This window comes from Arachis hypogaea, chromosome 16 (assembly GCF_003086295.3).
Source record: "Arachis hypogaea cultivar Tifrunner chromosome 16, arahy.Tifrunner.gnm2.J5K5, whole genome shotgun sequence".
Lineage (NCBI taxonomy): Eukaryota > Viridiplantae > Streptophyta > Magnoliopsida > Fabales > Fabaceae > Arachis > Arachis hypogaea.
In genome coordinates, this window is record NC_092051.1 from 106,387,302 (window position 1) to 106,406,479 (window position 19,178).

Consider the following 19,178-nt stretch of genomic DNA (forward strand, 5'->3'; position numbering starts at 1 on the left):
AAAAATGATGATAACAAACATCATGAATTTGGATTAATAATGCAAGTGGATTTGATGATGTTGTTTAATGTGCAGACTCAAATCAAAATTATTAGTACAACCCAATATAATCAAACAACCCAAATTCAAAAATAAAATGATTCGAAAGCTGCTGAATAAAAATTGTATCATCAATCCAGTACAATACTAATCAAGCCAAAAGGAAAGAAATCTTAAGCTTCAGTTAAGTTTACTTTAGGTAAAGAACATAGAAGGAAGGGAGCTTCACTTTTTTATTTAAATACCAAAGTAAAAGAAAGTAAAAGCTAATTAAGAAAGTTAATGTCAAATCAAATTAAACAAAAGTAAGTTAAGCACAATCAGAAGTTAAAGGTAATTTGTTTTCTTTAATATACAAGTCAATTGCTTCACATTTTCTCCTATTCTCTGCACTACCATTTTGAAAAAAATGAAAAAAATGATGACTAAATTTTTTTACTATAAATCAATGTTTGAAAGTGTTTCTTGGAGCTAAAGCACAAATTTAAGGATTTGTATTTGGAAACCTCACTGAGCAAGTAAGTTATTGTTGCACTTACCTCCTCGGTAAACCCAAAGTCAGATTTTAAATTCCTAATTTTGTAGTCTGAATGAAGAAAAAGAAAAAGGAGATTGCGACTGGTTTAAGGACCAAGAAGTTGACCTTGGAGAGAAAATTCTAGCCGTGGCCAAGGAAGATACAAAAAGAAAAATATTTTTCATTTGAAGACAAGGAGAGAGAACCCGAAACAAGAAGAGAGTGAAACCTCACAAACAGAGTTTAAAGTCTTGGAAGCATTGCACCTACACTAAAAGGAGCACTCCGCCAAGATAAAGAACATTTGAGAGTTCAAAAGTTGGGTTCAACATATAGAGTCAAGGCTGTGAATCATCATCTCTTTCATAGTTTATTGTTTAATATTTTGTTTCAATGTTGTATCTTTCTTTGTTTTAATTCAATGGTAAAAGGTAAATGAGAGAGGCATTGAGAAACAGCCATTGAGAGAAAAGACTAGAGAGATACTTGGAGAGAAAAGCTAAGATTGATTTCAGATTTTTTTTTTTATTTTGTATCATGTACCTGAGAGATATTCCTTGCTAAGTTGGATAAGCACTTAGTGTGTTGAGTTTAGGTACATAGCCAAGTCAAGTTTATGTTGAAGCTTGGTGTGTCTCTAATAGGATTATGTTGAGTCCTAGGGAATTTGTGTATGTAACACTTAAAAAGATAGTGAAAATTTCACTAACGTTGTGGTAGAGACTGGATGTAGGCTATATTGTACTAGACAACTAAATCAAGATACATGATTGTGTCATCTTTTTCTTTTCTGTTCTGATTCTATTTTTCACGATTTATGAGACAAAATAAAATTATCTCCTGCATAATCCAATACGCAGACCAAATAGAAGTTAAGTTATAAGTTCTGGTTTGAAGTTCTGTTAATTAAATTAAAAAAAAATCATAAATTTAACCCTCTTCTCTAGGATATCAAGAACCTTTAAACTTAATAAATAAAACTGAGAAGAAAACTTAATAATATGTGATAAATTTTGGTGCAAATATTTGAATTAGTTATCTTTATAAATCTATTTAATGGAAGAATTAATTACAATATATAATTAAAAAATCATAATATAATCAATTTACTTTTATTTTAAAAAAAAGAAAGAACTAAATATGTAAACGATATCCAACAAAAATCAATAATAGAAATATACATTTGAAGAGGTAGATTTTAACGAAAAATATAAGAACATAACATTCTGCTAAGAATTTTTTAATCGACTCTTTCGTAGTAATCAATTTAATAAAAATTAATTGTCTGATTTAATTTAAAAATTAAAATGTAATAGATTAAAAACTTTATTTATAAAATAAATTAATCAGAGAATATTTATAAAATGAATCAATCAATTAGGATAGTTTCATCCACTTCCAGAGATGGAAGCATGTGAAAGTGACTCGACTCGGCTCATTTTATTAAACGAGCGAAGCTTTAACTTTTTAAAATATCTATTAATTAAAGAATTTAGGATATAGACTTTAAAAAAACCTACAAAATTCGTTAGGCCTTATGAAAATATTTTTTTTGTAAAAATAATTTATTTTTAATTTAGATTTTTAACTATTTATTCATATTTAAACACAAAACAAAACAAAAAAAAATTCAATAATTAAGACTAGTCAATATTGTAATTTTTTTTCAAAAAAAAATATTTATAATTATAAATTATAAATATAGTTATGATATGTAACTAACAATTGATATATAAATAAAGGCCATGGATTCCTTACTCCCACTTTTGTGTGGGAGTATGATTAACCTACAGTAAAATAATTATAAAATGTATCCCGTTTTTTTTTTTTTTTGAAAAATTTACTAATTAGATTTTGACCCCTCAAATTATTGATTTTTAATTTTGACCCCTTTCCCTTCTTTGGTACGAGAAACTGAGAGATTATTGATTTTTGGAGAGCATCAACCAGGTTGAAGCCTTTCTCTCCTTCCCTAACTCTGCCCTCACTCTCCACCCTCCTTAGAGTTCTTGAAAAACCCTAATTTTGCCATCCCCGTTCTTTTTCTTATTTCAGATTCAGGGGCATTTCAGAGAAGAGAAGCAGTTAGGGTTTTGAGACAACTGCAATCCCTGCCATTCTCATACCCTTCCTCTGCTGCAAATTTCCGCGACCTACTTCCGCCGACGCGCCACGCCTCCGCCGCCGACGCACCCTGCCTCCGCCTCGCCCCGCTTCCGCCTCGCCCTGCTTCGGCCGCCGCGCCACGCCTCCCACGCTCAATAAGACAAGAGGTTTCTGCGGCCCTAAATCGCTCATCTGGTTCATCAGGTATACATCTTGATTTCATATTCCGAATCTTAGATGTGTTGTATATTAGGTATGTTTTCAACAATTTGTTAATATAAGAGATTTATTTTACTGTTTATAGACGGTTCAATACCCGGTGGAACATGCTGAGAAGTTTGAGAAATTTGGCATGTTGCCTTCCAAAGGTGTTCTTTTCTTTGGCCCTCCGGGCTGCGGCAAAACCCTGTTTACAAAAGCAATTGCAAATGAATTCCAGGCCAACTTCATAAGTGTTAGGGACCTGCATTGCTTCTGCAGTTGGCCTGGCATTCCAAAATCCACACGGTCCAAAATTCATAAATGGACTGAGTCATTTGTTGTCCTGGGAAAAAAGAAATCTCAGCTAACAAGGGTTGAAGGATCTTAGAAATGGTGTTGCTTTGTTAATTAATGGTTGGAGATCATAGAAATGATCTGAAAAAACCAACAAAAAATTTCAAACAGTCCAAAATTGAAGCATGGACTAAGTTTTTTGTTGAAAGGGAAAAAGAAAGATCATAGCCAGTCAATTGGATGGGAGATCATACATTGCTTTTTTAGTAAAATGGGTTGGATGGTCATACAAATTAGAAATTGTGCTCACAGTGGTTTACCTTAACCGGAATTTCTCCTTTTACTCTAAATCTAAATACATTGGCTTTAATTAGATATCATTATTGTTTGCAGGTACACTACTTAAATCTACTTAGAGTTTTTTTTATAAGTTTATTATTATTATTATCTAATCAAGCTTTCTCATCATTTGCCTCCTGTGATGGGTGACAGATATCTGAGGTTGTCAATACTCAATTCCATGAAAGATCTGATAGATATCTGTCGGGAGCACAAAATTAGGGCAATTGGTAAATTTTAAATTGCTTTTGTTACTATATTACCCTATTTGGCTGCATGTCATTGTTTTCATGTCTTATCCTTAAAAAAAATGCTAGTCATTCCTCATTTGACAAGATGTTGATGTCTTTCCTGTTCAGTTCCTATGTTGATACTGAATTTTTGTTTATTATCCATTTTTTCTGGTTCACGTGTTCTAGTAATTGGTTAGTGAAAGCTGTTAATGCTATCTTATAATTGAAATTTCTTTGGTTTGTGAAAGTTGTCCTAAATTCCCCCATATTCTAACCACATTGAATTTGTTGGTCAATCAAATGGAATAGTTTCGACAGTTTTCTCTTCCATGAGTGTTTTAAATTTTGATATTATTACTTTTATCCCAGTTTAGACTTTAGTGTAAGATGTGAGTGTGTGTGTGCGTGCGTGCATGTTTTATTCTTTAATACCTTTTAAATGATGAATATTATTTTTCAAAATTTGTACTGATTTTTCATCTGTTCAAGTAATTCGTTTGTGGTTTCTTTGTCCAAGGTTAGGTCTGGTTAAGTTTGTAATGGGAATGGGTATTTTTCGTTACAGGAAGAAGAAAGTAATATATGGCTATTTAAAATTGTCAAACTCTTAATTCCATTTTCGAAAAAGTTTTTTTCTTTGATATATTTTAAGTCTCTTCTGCCTTATGAGTTTTCCATATTAGAAGAAATAGTGGGAGAAGAAAAACTGGTAAGAAAAAACAAATGAAGAATGGGTTATTTAATTGTAAATTTTTATAGTTATGTTTTCTGTGCTCCTATGAATGCACTTCATGCTCAATTTTATATTGGCAGCAGGGTCATTTTTATTGTTATATTTTAATCTCTCTTGTCTATTCTCTCATTTCTGAATTTTTTTTCTTGTAATATTTCATGTATTCAGTCTTAATTAGAGCTTGATCATTATTTGTATCCCGGATAAAGGTGATGAATCAGGGCCAATCATACTTCATCTGGATTCTTTGAGTCTTCACTCTAGTAGATCACTATTTGATAACATCAAAAGGTTAGGATGAAGTAGCACTTGATTTATTGTATACCATATATGTGACATATCTAGTTCATTTCTGCTCTGGTTATTAGTTCTTAAACATATCACAGCTTCCATATCTTGTGACTTCAATACCATCCTATGTTACAAGTAGGTGTTTTTCTTATGTTCTTGTAATTTGTAAGCATATATGTAGATTAATGTAAAATTGACCTCACCATTGTTTTATATTATTCATTCAACTTGACCCAGTATTCTTAAAATGTATAGTTACAAACAAGCTATCTAAATCCATACGTATGCTTATAGAGAAAATCATGTGTCACAAAATGGTCCTCTAGCCTTCTATCTTAATGACATGATACAAGTTTGAAAACTTAAAACATATGCAGATTTTACAGTTTGAATGAAAGGATTGAAATAATGAATAGTTATTAATTATTATAAGGCTTGTACTGTTGTTGTATTTAATGGTGCCACTGAACATGGTTTGTCCAAAATAGTTGTCATGTTGTTCCAAGTCATTAGCAATTAAGAACCCTAAGATTCCAAACACAATACTTTTAATGAATAAATTTCCTCACATCCATGTTCTATGGATTTGAGTACCCCTCTCTCTTGTAAATTTGCCACCACTCTATACAAATTGCCAAAACCACTTCTGTGTGCTGATGCAGCAGCTGGCACAGGAAAGTGCCTTTCACAATATATAAAGAGAAAATTAAACACCTCATCAATCAACTCAAAGAAAGCAGTGTGTTTAAAATAAGGTCATTTCAGCAGGAATGGCATATGCATATCTAATCTTGCGAACAATCAATTTCTATGGATTGAAGTGGCAGCCAAGCAAACTTTGCGGGGTTCTCAAAGGGGAAACGATGTGTTCTTCAGTGGCCGCGAGCGGCGGGGATTTTGTGACATGGGATCAGAAATATAGATAGATTATAGATAGAGGATATATACTCTTTAATATTTTGTTGTCCTTTGCACCCACCGCATGCATAGCTGGCATTGCCAATTGTTCTTGTCTTTCTGTTTTTACTCTTATAGTTTCACCATTAGATTTTGGATTCACGCTTCTTCATTTCCCCTTAATACAATAAATGAAACTCGTGTCCAATTTCATGATTCCTAAGATTGACACTATTGGATTGATTTCAATTTTAAAAGATTGTGATTTGTGATGGCTGGTACTCGGTGTTTGGTAATTTATTTACAAACTTAAGTTTCATTTTGAATTGTGTATTGGTGTTTAGGAAGTTATGGGTCAGGAATTTTCTCACGAAGGGGTTAATAGCGAGCATACATCATATGATCAGTATGAGCAGGAGGAAGAAAAATATGAGGAAGTTGACGTGGATTATATGGATGAGGACGACACAAATGTGGAACCAATGTTCGATTATCACGGCTTCGATGAAGGGTATAACATTGACTCACTCGAAGACATTGGGATGATTGAATTTTGGAACATCAGGGATGAAGATGTATGTCATTTTCACTTTTTTGATGTCGACATTGCATTTGAGTTCTACAATAGATATGCAAGGACAAGAGGCTTTAGTGCTCGGAAGAACAGGACTAGGAAGAGTCGTGCGGGCGCACTTAAGTTGAAGAATTTTGTATGTCATCGTGAAGGATTTAGACCGCCAAATAATTACGGCATCGGAAACCTTAAGAGAAAACCTACACCCGAGACAAGGTGTGGCTGCAGTGCAATGATGGAGATTCGTGTAGATGCACCTAGCGGTCGTTGGTTTATTTCTTATTTTTCTGATGAACACAATCATTCGCTTCTGGATCCTCGGTTGACTGGATTGCTCCCTGGGCATAGATTCATGTCCGAGGCTGATATTGGCCACATGGTTAACATGAAAAAGGGTGGGATTAGTGTTGGGCAGATATATCGGGCATTAGCAAATCAGGCAGGTGGCTACGAGTATCTCTCTTTCACGTAAAGGGACATGTACAATAAAATAGCAAAGCAGAGGTGCCAATTACCCGGTGATGCATATGCAGCTTTGAAGTATCTAGAAGATCAAGCAACAAATGACCCTTCTCTCTATTTTAATCATCACATGGATGCCGATGGTACTTTGCGCAATTTATTCTGGTGCGATGGTCTCAGCAGGGCCGACTACTCATTATTTGGCGATGTGCTGGCGTTTGATGCTACCTATAAGAGGAATAAATATATGTGTCCATTGGTGGTATTTTCTGGTGTCAATCATCACAATCAAACAATTATCTTTGCTGCTGCTTTAATTTGCGATGAGGAAAAAGACACATACAGGTGGTTGCTACAACAACTGAAGGTAGCAATGAATGGGAAAGCACCTGTTTCGGTGATCACGGATGGTGATCTATCAATGAAGTTCGCCATTGAGAAAGAGTTTCCTAATGCACATCATAGATTATGTGCATGGCATCTGATTCGCAACGCAACAAGTAACATTGGCAAGCCCCAGTTTACATCCATGTTTAGAAAGTGTATGCTAGGCGACTATGAAATTGATGTATTTCGTCAAAAGTGGTTTGAAATGGTTGAGAGATTTGGTGTCGAAAACAAGAATTGGGTCCTAGATATGTATAAAAAGAGACATCATGGGCAACTGCACATATAAGAGGGAAGTTTTTTGCTGGTTTTCGGACTACTTCTCGGTGCGAGGGATTAAACTCGATCATTGCAAAGTATGTCAACTCAAGGTACAATCTGGTTGAGTTCATTCAACACTTTAATCGTTGTGTCGACCATATAAGGTGGAAAGAGGTCCAGGCTGACCTCGCCTCTGTGAATGGGAGACCCATTATGCAAACCTGTTTTCAACAGTTAGAGAGGAGTGCTGCCAATGTTTACACCCTATCAATATTTCATATGTTCCAACCAATCCTTGTACGGGCTGCATCAATGAAGGTAATAAATATGAGGCAAACTGGCTCTTATGTGATTTACTCTGTCGGTTTGGACCAAACGCCAAATGAGATGTGGCGTGTATTCTGTTGTGACATTGAGATGGAATTCAATTGTTCATGTATGAGAATGGAATCATTTGGCATACCTTGTGAACACATAGTTTGCGTCTTGGTGCATGAAGATATAGAGGAGTTGCCAAGGTCATTAGTCTTGCCTCGGTGGACCAAGACTGCCAAAGTGGGTTTGCAAAATGCGGTCGGGCTTCATTGGGATTCTTTGATGCTAAGTCAGTACGGTTGTTTGATGATTGGTTTAGACAACTAGCCAACTTTGCTTGCCGAGATAACGAGAGATTTATCTTTACACGGGAAATGGCTATGAATTTGTTGAAACAATTTAAGGAGGAAGATGCTGCACAAAAAGGGGGGGTCAATGATGCAGATAGTGTAAGAGATGGTGTGCAAGTGGATGCTTCTGGAGCTGGGCTCGCAACCAATGATCTCGGACATAGCATGCCAAGGGACCCAAGAAAATGTAGGACAAAAGGGGGGCTTCACAGTCCAATAAAAGAAAACATCGATGTGGACATTGTGGCATGGAGGGCCACAATCGAACAACTTGTCGTGTTCGTCGTGGCATCTCACAGTCAGAAGGCCTTGGAAATGACACATTTGATAATGACTCGGATGACCACATGAACATTGAAGATGACTCATTGGTAAGTATCTTTACCAATGAGGTATGACAAAGTTTTATTTGCTACTTATTAGCTAGTACTAATGATATTATATTGCTGATATTATAGGTATATGATGAGAGTGCTTCCTACAGTAGCAATGAGGTGCTGTAATAAGGTATGGTTAATGCTTTAATTTTCTGGTATCCTCTAATTTTTAGTTGATTTGGGATTGGTGTAATTTTTAATTTATTTCTGTTATATTTAATCTTATTCGAATTCAGCTTTTGCGATGGTTGATGTTGTTCGTGTTTATAACTAAAGGTTGAGGTTCATACTCTTGTTATGGCATCATAGAAATGTGAAGCATTTGCTTTTTTATTCCATCATAGAAATGAAAAAAGAAAAAGGTATCTTGGTTGATATATGTGGAGATCATATCCCCGATGATCTGTCAAAATAAATGGAACTTGATTTTGATTTGCTTTCTAGTGTGTGTATATATATGTGCAACAATGTTAACCGATTCTTTGCCTTCTGGCTAAGGTACATGGGGTACTTTTTGCTGTTATTGGTTTTCTTTGAATTTTAGATTGAGTAGCTGAAATGATGTTTTCTTGGATCAAAACTTTATCATCTTGTAAGCAGATTACTTAAAAGTAACAGGCGTTGGGTGGTTTGCTGCTGGATTTTGTGTTTTCTAGTAAATGATGACTTAAAAGTAACTGTTGTTTCTGTTGAACCAAGGTGAACCATATGCTTGAAGAAAACTATATGCTTTTACTATTTCTAGGCTAGGATGTTTTCATCTCTGATGATATGATTTTCACTTTACACTTCTGCGCTTGTCATAGTATTGTTTAATCTATAATGCTTGTCAATTATCTAAGTTGAGACTTGTTTCTACATTCTTATTCTCATTTGTTATTTTCTTTGCTCTGAGCAGAACAGGAGTACAGGGGAGCTCAGCTTCTTAACTTCTTTGATGAATTCTGCAGGTTCAATGGGTAAGCCAGTATGTCATTTTGGAAATTTTCTTTATAGTTTTTTTTTGTTTGCAAATTAATGTTTACGTTTATATATGTTGCAGTTAGAGTATTCACAAGCCTCCAAGAAAATGCACCAAAAAGTGATATCCTTGCTTCCTTTATTTTTTCCACCCCCACTAATCAATTTTTCTGTCATTATTATTGTTACTTCCATCAAAGCGATTTTTATACTGTTCGTGTTATTTTATCAAACGAACATATGAAGTTTTTACCGTGTTACATTAGAACAAATTCATTTCAATATTTATGTTTTTGGTGGTCTTTTAATTTGAGAAAAACTCTGCGTACAAGCAATTAGGGCTTGTAAGTATTACAAGTCAATTAAACTCTAATCCCCAAAATTCGCTGTAAGTGCTACATTCTTTACACGCGCTACATCTCTTCTTCTTCTCCTTCTTTTTCGATCGTTCTTTTCTCCCCCTTTCTCACTGGTTTGTTCTTCGTCGTTGACGTTAGTTCCTCCACATACTGTTACGGCACGTTTTCATTGCACCTTCTTCTTCTTCTTGCTGCACGTTCTTCTTCCTCTTCCTCTTCTTCTTCCTCTTCCTCTTCCTCTTCTTCTTCTTCTTCTTTTCTTCTTCTTTTTCTTCATTGCACTTTCTTTTCTTCTTCTTCTTCTTCTTCTTCTTCTTCTTCTTCTTCTTCTTCTTCTTCTTCTTCTTCTTCTTCTTCTTCTTCTTCTTCTTCTTCTTCTGCATGTTCTTCTTCTTTCTTTTTTCTTCTTCTTGCTGCACCTTCTTCTTCTTTTTCTTCTTCTTTTTTCGTTATTATTGATTTCTATTATTTTTTGACATCAAGCTCTGAAATCGTTTTTGAAGAAGAAGAAGTAGCAGAAGATGAGGAGGAGAAAGAGAAAGAGTTCTGAATTATGCATGATTTTGGGTGTATTTCTTAAATCCTTTGGGTGTATTTTCTGTAATCTTTTGGGTGTATTTCTATAATCGTTTGGGTGAATTCCTGTAACCGTTTGGGTGTATTTCTTTAATCTCTTGGGTGTATTTTATGTAATCGTTTGGGTGTATTTCTGTAATCTCTTGGGTGTATTTTATGTAATCGTTTGGGTGTATTTCTGTAATACTTGCTATTTTTTCTGAAATGAAAAATACACCCATAGATATCAGTAAGATACACCCATAGATATGAGTCAGATACACCCATAGATATCAGTCAGATATCACTCAAATATACCCAAATGATTACAGAAATACACCCAAAGGATTACAGAAAATACACTCAAACGGTTACAAGAATTCACCCAAACGATTATTGGAATACACCCAAAGGATTTAAGAAAATACACCCAAAGGATTTAAGAAAATTCAGAACTCTTTCTCTTTCTCCTCCTCATCTTCTGCTGCTTCTTCTTCTTCAAAAACGATTTTACCATGAAAAATCGAAAAAAAAAAGAGAAAACAGAGAGAAAAGACGTAAATGAAGAAGAAGAAGAAGAAGAGGAAAACGAGGAAGAAGAACGTGCAGAAACGAAAGAAAAGGAGAAGAAGAGTAAGAGGAAAAAGAACGTGCAGCAAGAAGAAGAAGAAGAAGAATTTCAGAAACCATGAAAATCGAAAAAAAAAAACGAAGAGGAAGAGGAAGAGGAAGAAGACGAAGACGAAGAAGAAGAGAAGAAGAAGAAGAAGAAGACGAAGAGGAACCGTTTGAGTGGGGCGCGTGTAGTTACGCTCCATTCAAAATGAGTTAATGCGCGTGTTAATGAAGTTTGGGCTGATAACTTGTAAAACTTGTACGGCCTTTTTACTTGTATGTGTAGCAGGCCCCTTTAATTTAACTCTTTAGCAGTACTGCATTCGTATCTTAATTATGTATTTGTGACTGTTTCCTTAATTCTTTTGAAGTTGTAATGGGTTCCGCAATTGGTGTTGCTACAAATTTCACACTCCTAAGCCAGATATTGTTCTACCAAAAGCCAAGGGTCACTGAGAAAGAGAAGAAAACGAAATAGAAGAACTATACAAAGTCATGTATACTGCTACTTCCGAGTTCCTCGTGTTCATCTTTCAACAGGTGCTACATCCTTGAAGCCATACTCAAAATTTTATCACTGTTGAATTGACCTTTTTGAACATTTACCTTTTTTCAACTGCTGATTCTTAAGGTAGCCAACTTAGAATGGGTAACTGGGGGACTTGAATGGGTAATTTCGGAGAGTGATGTAATATTTTTTTTGGGTATTTTAATTGATTTCATGTAATCTTTTGTTTTGGTATTAACTTAATGCAATTTTAACATTTCAAAAAATTTTTATAAGGTATTGTATAATTAGGATCAAACAAGTGAACAACACTGATATAACTTTAAAATAATAGTTCATATAATATAATATTATATGAAATATACATCTAAGCAGCATTAAAGACCCAGAACCCTAAAATTTTAAACATGGATATTGCAAGGCATTCATGAAAGATAAAAACATAAATCACCAACTACCAGCTCAGCTGGCTGTCAACCAAAAACCTTTGATTATTAATTTTCTTCTCAATGAGTAAACTTCTGTCTTTGATAAATAAATTAAAAAAAAAACTGAACCAAACACTGGTGTCACTGGCTAGTATAGGTTTGCATTTTTTTAAAAGTTTAATTATTTTTTTAGCTACATTGTTAATTAAGATTTACGCTCCCTTTGTAAATCTATGTCAAAAAATGAAATTATGTTTATTCCATAGATTAATAAATTATAATCTAAAGTATTTAGTTTCTCAAAAATATATGTAATGTCAGTTTAATTCTCGAAAAATTTGTAATATCAACTCAATCCATCAAATATTATAAGTAATATTACCCTAATTTCCAAACATATTTATGGCATGAAATCAGTTCATAAAAAATGTGACACCTCTAATCTATTTGACCATTTTTTTATGACATCAAATAACTTTGAAAACAATTTTTTATTCTTTACACTAAACAAAATAGAGTTAATCACCAAAAACAAATTCTAAAAAGAAATTTTAAAATGATAAATAACCTTTGTCAAAAATAGTATAATCATAAATAAATTTGAAAAATGTTGTTTCATAACATTTATTTATGAATTATACCACTTTTTTATTTTTCGGACTTGATGAATTATACCAAATTTTTTCTTTTTTATATTGTATTATTAGGTGTGAAATTCTTTATAATAAACCAAACTATATGTTAAACATTGCTACTTTCATTTGTAAAATAATATTTGTTGTTACAAATTGTCAGTGATGTTTGGCTTTTTATAATTAATTTTTTTATTATAAAACGTCAATGATGTTTTGTGCTACTATCACAACCATATAAAACACTAAAATAATCAAATATTTTTATATTTCACATTAAAAAAGTTAAGAAAAATTATTGTAAAGGATCGTTAGAAAGATTTAATTATTAAAAAAGACCTTTAATATTAAAATTATTAAAAAGGACTAAATCTCTTTATAATATTTAAGAAGAAGAACTGAATTTTTTTATAAAAGACAAAAAATCTTTAATTATTTTTTATTTACTTTTTATAATTTTTATATTAACAAAATAAAATTATAGTAATTTTTATTATTTATTTATTTATTTTTTTACTTTTCCAATCTTTTGTCTTTTTTTTTTCATTGGATAAAAATTACAAAAATAAAAAATAAATAAAAATAAATAAATAATTAATAAAAATTAATAAAATTTTAAGAGAAATAAAATTTATCAAGATAAAGATTATAAAAGTTAAATAAAAAAATAATTAAAAATATATTTATTTCTTTATAAAAAGATTTAGTTCTTCTTGCATTATAAGTACAACCGCGCACTTGAAAGCAATCGCATCATTCTCTTAATACACAATCAAGTACCAGTGTTGCGATGCAACTCATTAAAGTGTTAACAACTTTGATAAGAGAAATTTATCTAATAGTTTTTATTATTCTCAAATCCTATAACAAGAGCATCAGCCCAATGAATTCGGTGCATGTCTAAAGGTGCTTTCAATAAAATTAACGCTGGGAGATAAATATAAAAAAGAAAAAAAAATAGCTAAAGCATTCCAATTTTTTTTTTTAAGTTCTTAATAGGAGAAGGAAAAGGTAGTACACAACAAGAGTAATAAAAAATATCTAATAAATAAATTCGTCTATTTTAGTAAGTCTAAGAAGAAGACATAAATAATTCTTTTCAATTTAAATAAAGATGTTATGGGTGTATCATAAGCCACCATAACTGAAACCTCTCGTTAACATCTGACCGTATCTTATTCCAATCTCCGGTGACGAAATCCAATGCTAAATACATTCTACTCCTTTCCTCATGCAGCTGTAATTTATTTTACCAAACGTTAACACATGTATTAGTGTAATTAAAGAGGGAAATTGTCTATGTTAAAAGTTACCTTTGGAGGGACCACAGGAGTGAATTCCTGTTGCAAATTCATCCACTGCATAACCCATACAGCTGAATCATTGCTGTGTGAAAACGTATTATGCAGAACAACATAAGGAAGTCAAAAACAGTATATATATAATATTAAATTAAATAACCAACAATTTGAATAATTACCTATTTGAGCACCTAGGAATACCTATTGCTTTACGGACTTCCCAACCCTCAAAACTCACTATTTCTTGTATACCACATTTTGCATACTTCTCTGAGAATATTATCTCAGAAAGAGCCACTCCCTGTAATAAGAATAGTGTGCTTTATTATTCGAGGTAATGTTATTATTAACTTTGTTTCTATAGTAGGAGAACTTACTATATTTCTAATATGATGCTTGCGTGGTTCATCATCTTCAACCTTACAGTGAGAGTCTAAATGATAAAGTATTTTGTCAGGGATGCTCATTACCATTAGATACCAGTGATCATTATCCTTGATTGGGACATATATCTGTATAACAAATATGATGTAATATGTATAAGTACAAGTTTGAGTACTTTTTATTATAATAAAAATATTCCAATAATTAATGAGAACTTACAAATTGAAGGTCACGGGTTGGTGGCATATAATGTGCATATTTTTCTAGTAGGTCATGATCTTCCATATGTAACGTAATGTCATCTTGGGAATGTTTGAGCACAATGGTTATTTATTTTACTTAGTTAATATCCAGAAAATCAAGATTTTGACTTACTGCAAATGATGGTGGAAGGGACCAAACATTTTTTAATTTGGTCATGCTGATATTTGATGTTATCTTCAATGCAATCAGCTTTATTACCAGTTCAGACACTTGCTTTCCAGGTACGAGACAGAACAGATCTTCTCTAGTTGCAGTTGTATCGTGAATATGAACCAAATCCTCTCTAACACAAAGCCAACACGTTAGCCACAGAGAGAACTAAAATTAAAAATAAAAGATTAAAAAAAATGCTCACGCTATATCATTATCAGCAGCAAAGATGTACATAGCCATGTTGACCAAATCCTCACTCAACCTCATATCTTGTGGTGGTTTGAATGAACAGTTAAGATTCTGCACAAAACGTAAAGGTTATCCACAATATACATATTTGAATACTATGCCAATAAATTATTTTTAACTAAATCAAATACCTTTAGGATAGAAGTGTTCTTGAAAGCCATTTTTTTTGTTTCGCAGCGGTCGTTAACCGTTCTTTGTCTATGGTGAAAGTTAAAGGCCCTTTGCGTACTCTAGTTTCTGCCATCTTGCTTGATAGTTGACCTTTGTGCTCAATTTTTGGCATTTTAGCTGGTCGTGCAAACGCCATATTTTGGATAGATGATGGATTATTAAATCTTGCCAATTTGTCCTTTTGCCTTAGACACGTACTCGGAAGTTCTTGCACAGTTTTATTAGTTTTGCTATTTCTATGAATACCGAATCTTGACTTTGGCTTCGATTTTTCTTCTCCATCCAGGCATGTTTGCATGCCTTTGTAGAACGATGATGGCAGATTGTGCAAAATCTCAACGTCCTTATTCTCGTCGGATAAATTCGTGAACACACAATTTTCGGACTTTACTTGCAACGGGCTAGAGTTTTTCTTCATTACATCATCACAGGGTTTATTCTTCATCTCATATAGGTCCGTATTGTCGAATTTCTCATGCTTCTCATCAGTTTTATATTGAAGGGCGGTTAATTTATCAAGTGACTTCTTCGCCATCCACATTGCCTTCTCCATCTCATCAACTCTCTTGGATAAAGACTACAGTATAAAATAGAAAATTAGCATTGGTATATATAAATAACATTGCAATATTATCATGAGTTGGATATATTACCTCTATGGCATGTAGTATTTGTTTCAACGGAGAATTTTCAATAATTTCTATCGAAGAAGATCCAATGTGATCGTCTACTACTTTTTCTTCCATTGCTCTATTAGATTGTAATTTTAGTTTTAGTAGAGAAAGTTAATAGTGTTCTATGCTTGAGCATTTATATATAGGAATAAGATTATGTTTCACACAACTAATTCTCTTTTAAAATTTAAAACTAAATTTGATAACAAAAAATTGTCATTATACTTTAAATTAAAAAAAAATATATACCCAAAATTAAAATAGTTTCCACGGCATAAATTACCCAGCCTTTATCTTGTATTAAATTAATAATAAATTTTTGTTTTATAATTCTAATATTATTTTTTGAAAAAGATAATATTAGATTTTTTTATGCATTCTTATTATTCTTAACTTATCTTCTTACTCTAATTAGATAACTTTTAAAAAAAAATGATAAAAATAAAATATCTTAAAATTTGTATTATTTTTATCTTATCTTATCTTTTATAACCGAATTTGCTATATATTCATCTTAAGGGGTTATATGATACCGTACAAGACAAAATACTACTATCTGAGTGAGTAGTAGAAGATGGCTCCACCGAAAAATATGCAGTTCAAGAGTATGTTTAACGATATAGCAAAAAGAATAGAAAATTTAGAATCAGTCATTCATGTTCTACACCAAAAAATTGATTTGATCATGGCACAACAAAAAACTTCCACAAATAGTAGTTCGATGTTGGATCCTACTGTAGTTGTGCATTCTTCGGAAAGTACAAAAACTAGTGATCTTACTGGTATCATACCAATTCAACCCAAGAAGTTATTCCACTTGAATATTACTCGTGAAGCTACAACTTCACCTAATGGACAACCACATGTTAGAGTAGGAGCTGTACTGCCAAAGGTAACCCTAATTTTTTTCTTCTTTCGTTTATTTTTGACAAAGTTTTCCTTATTTTTTATTGTTACCTTGAAACTATTTTTTTTATGAGCAATGGTGGACACTTATTGTATTTGAGCCTACTGCTTCGATGAAGTTAACCGATTCTCAAGCCGCTGTTGCAGCCTATATTTTTTCGGAAACGTTAGATCCGTACGTGTGGTTAATGATTATGTGTATAATGTAATGGTGTAGAAATTCTATGATTCTCTCAACTAATCACTTTATGATTTTGGCGATTCTGAAGAGTTAGTAATCTCAGATGAAAAAGGTTATAGAAGTACATTTAGATGTCTTGTGCCGGAGAGATGTGTCGAATCACGAGTAAGTATAGAGGTCAATGCATGTTATACAATTTCTTATAATTATATTTTTAAGCCTCTATTTACATATAAACATGTTTTACATATAATTTTAATATATTGTAGGTTATAAATCTGGTGGCACTTATGATGACACGTGTATTTCGACGTAGGAATGAAGATCCAATTTGCTGGTTCATGCTTGAACATTTTGCAGTAAAGTTATCCCTATAATATCTTTAAATTATTAGTTAATTTTTTCTGTCTAATAGTTTGAGTGGATATACTAATTTATAAGGAAGTTCTTTTTTCTAGACTAAACCATGCTATGTACTCACATGAGTAAAGTGTATAATTAAATTATCAATTCAAAAATAGTTGTTAAATTGAAGACATATTTTCATTTAACAATTTTTTTATATGCAGCGATATGCTTTAAGCGACAAATACACACTGGCTAAGGTTATCTTTGATTTCCTTGGAGCATATATTTCACTCAAAATTAGCCACGTCGTTAGGGTACAAGTGACTAATTTGTTTCCCATTAATATGCCTAAAATTTTTTTTAGTGTTTATAATGGTTTAAGGTTTATCGCAGGTTTTTATCCCTATCTGTGAGGAACTACATTGGTATTTGGTCATTGTCGACTTTACGAGTCGTCGTCTAATCATATTAGATTCACTGCCTTGTGTCGAAAAACATCAGCAACGCAAAAGAAACGCAATTAAAGTGGTAATTATTTGTTCTAAATCAGTACTCAATCATCTAGAATCACTTAATAAATTAAATAACCATTTGTTGTAACTAGTACTCTTAGTCAATTTAAATCAATTACAATTCACTCTTCTTCTTTTTTTTGTCATGAATTCACTCTTGTACAGGCAACTTATTTAGAAGCGATGTTAGATGATCATATTTTTGATGATGATAAGTCTAAAGTTGTAGATTGCTCCACTTTTTGGCCTATGACACCTTTTGGCCTACCCACTCAAAAAAATAGATCGTAAGTCTAATATTATATATATTTTTTTTAAATATCATAAATCGTTCAATAGATTATATCTTATATGTATATAATAACTATTTGTTGAATGCTTTTTATCATAGGAATGATAGCGGAGTTTGGGTGACCAGTTGGATGAGAGAATGTATTTTACAAGATGACTTCAATATTCAGGTCATATTTATAAGAAAGTATTTTTAAAATAATTTTTCCAACAAACTTCTAATTAGAATTATATCGTTGGTGCTCTAAGCAGATTAACGACTCCACACGAATGAGACTTGCCGTGGATCTGGTTTTAGAGGAGTACAACGATTTGTGTCTCGTAATACAAGAAAATGCTTGGCAATATAAGACCAAGGTGGAAGCAGAGCATAAAGACATTTTTGGGAATGAGGAATTATCTTTTTAGATATTTTTAATATTTTCTTGAAAGACAAAATACTAAGCTATGTTTCACAAGTTATTTACACTAATTTATCCTTCTATGTTTTACAATTCTATATTACTAGTTCCCTTTACATTATCGGTTACAAAAAATTAATTATTCACTCAACCACTATATATTTATATATTAATTGATAATTATTTTTATATATATTAATTTATACAATTTTTTTAACTAAATAATTGATTACCAGTATACCTTGGCTTGATTTAAAACAAAATGGAAATTCAAATCGCCAAGACTTGATGGTAGACATGCTAAACAATTATTAATATTTTATAAATTTAATTGTGGTAAAGTCAGATTATATCTTGGGAGAATAAATAAGAATGTTCACGTTACATGCAATTATGCAAAGATGACCTACATTGTTCAAAAGTCAAAACTAACATGCTATAAAATTACAAGTAAAATGTTCTTATTTCTTCTTCCAAGACACTAACCCCAACCCTGAAAGAAGCTTCACCATTGCTTAACATCTTTTGTAGAATGTTGGGGGTAAGGAACAATGCGATAAAGGGTTTTTTTAAACCTATACAAAAATTGTGCTTTTTGGCAATATTAATAACAATCATCAGCACGCACAATGAAACACAGAATTTCCAAAGCATTTTGCTTTATTTGCAATTTTTTTTTACACCTGTTTCATTATGGGAGAATCCTCCATTAAGAGGAGATAGGTGGATTCTGACCATGATGTTAATTTTAGGGGCATCAAGAATTGCCTTGGGCAATGTTAATGCATATTGCATACCCCAATTTGAAAGTGACCTCATGTAGGTGAGAGACCTGTAGTGTCCATCCATTGTCCATGCCTCTGGTGTCTGAAACCAGTACCTGCATTATGCCAAACCAGGTGAATTAGTT

General features: G+C 32.5%; 1 protein-coding gene across 1 annotated transcript; it reads left to right on the plus strand.

Annotated features, from left to right (window-relative positions):
• The first annotated feature begins 5,986 nt into the window (after positions 1-5,986).
• LOC112754609 (protein FAR1-RELATED SEQUENCE 11-like) lies at positions 5,987-9,481 on the plus strand. The gene is made up of 5 exons (XM_072220930.1): positions 5,987-8,370; positions 8,458-8,506; positions 8,613-8,658; positions 9,275-9,335; positions 9,419-9,481. The coding sequence occupies exon 1, from the start codon at positions 6,001-6,003 to the stop codon at positions 6,694-6,696; it is 696 nt and encodes a 231-aa protein (XP_072077031.1). The 5' UTR covers positions 5,987-6,000; the 3' UTR covers positions 6,697-8,370; positions 8,458-8,506; positions 8,613-8,658; positions 9,275-9,335; positions 9,419-9,481.
• The last annotated feature ends 9,697 nt before the right edge of the window (positions 9,482-19,178 follow it).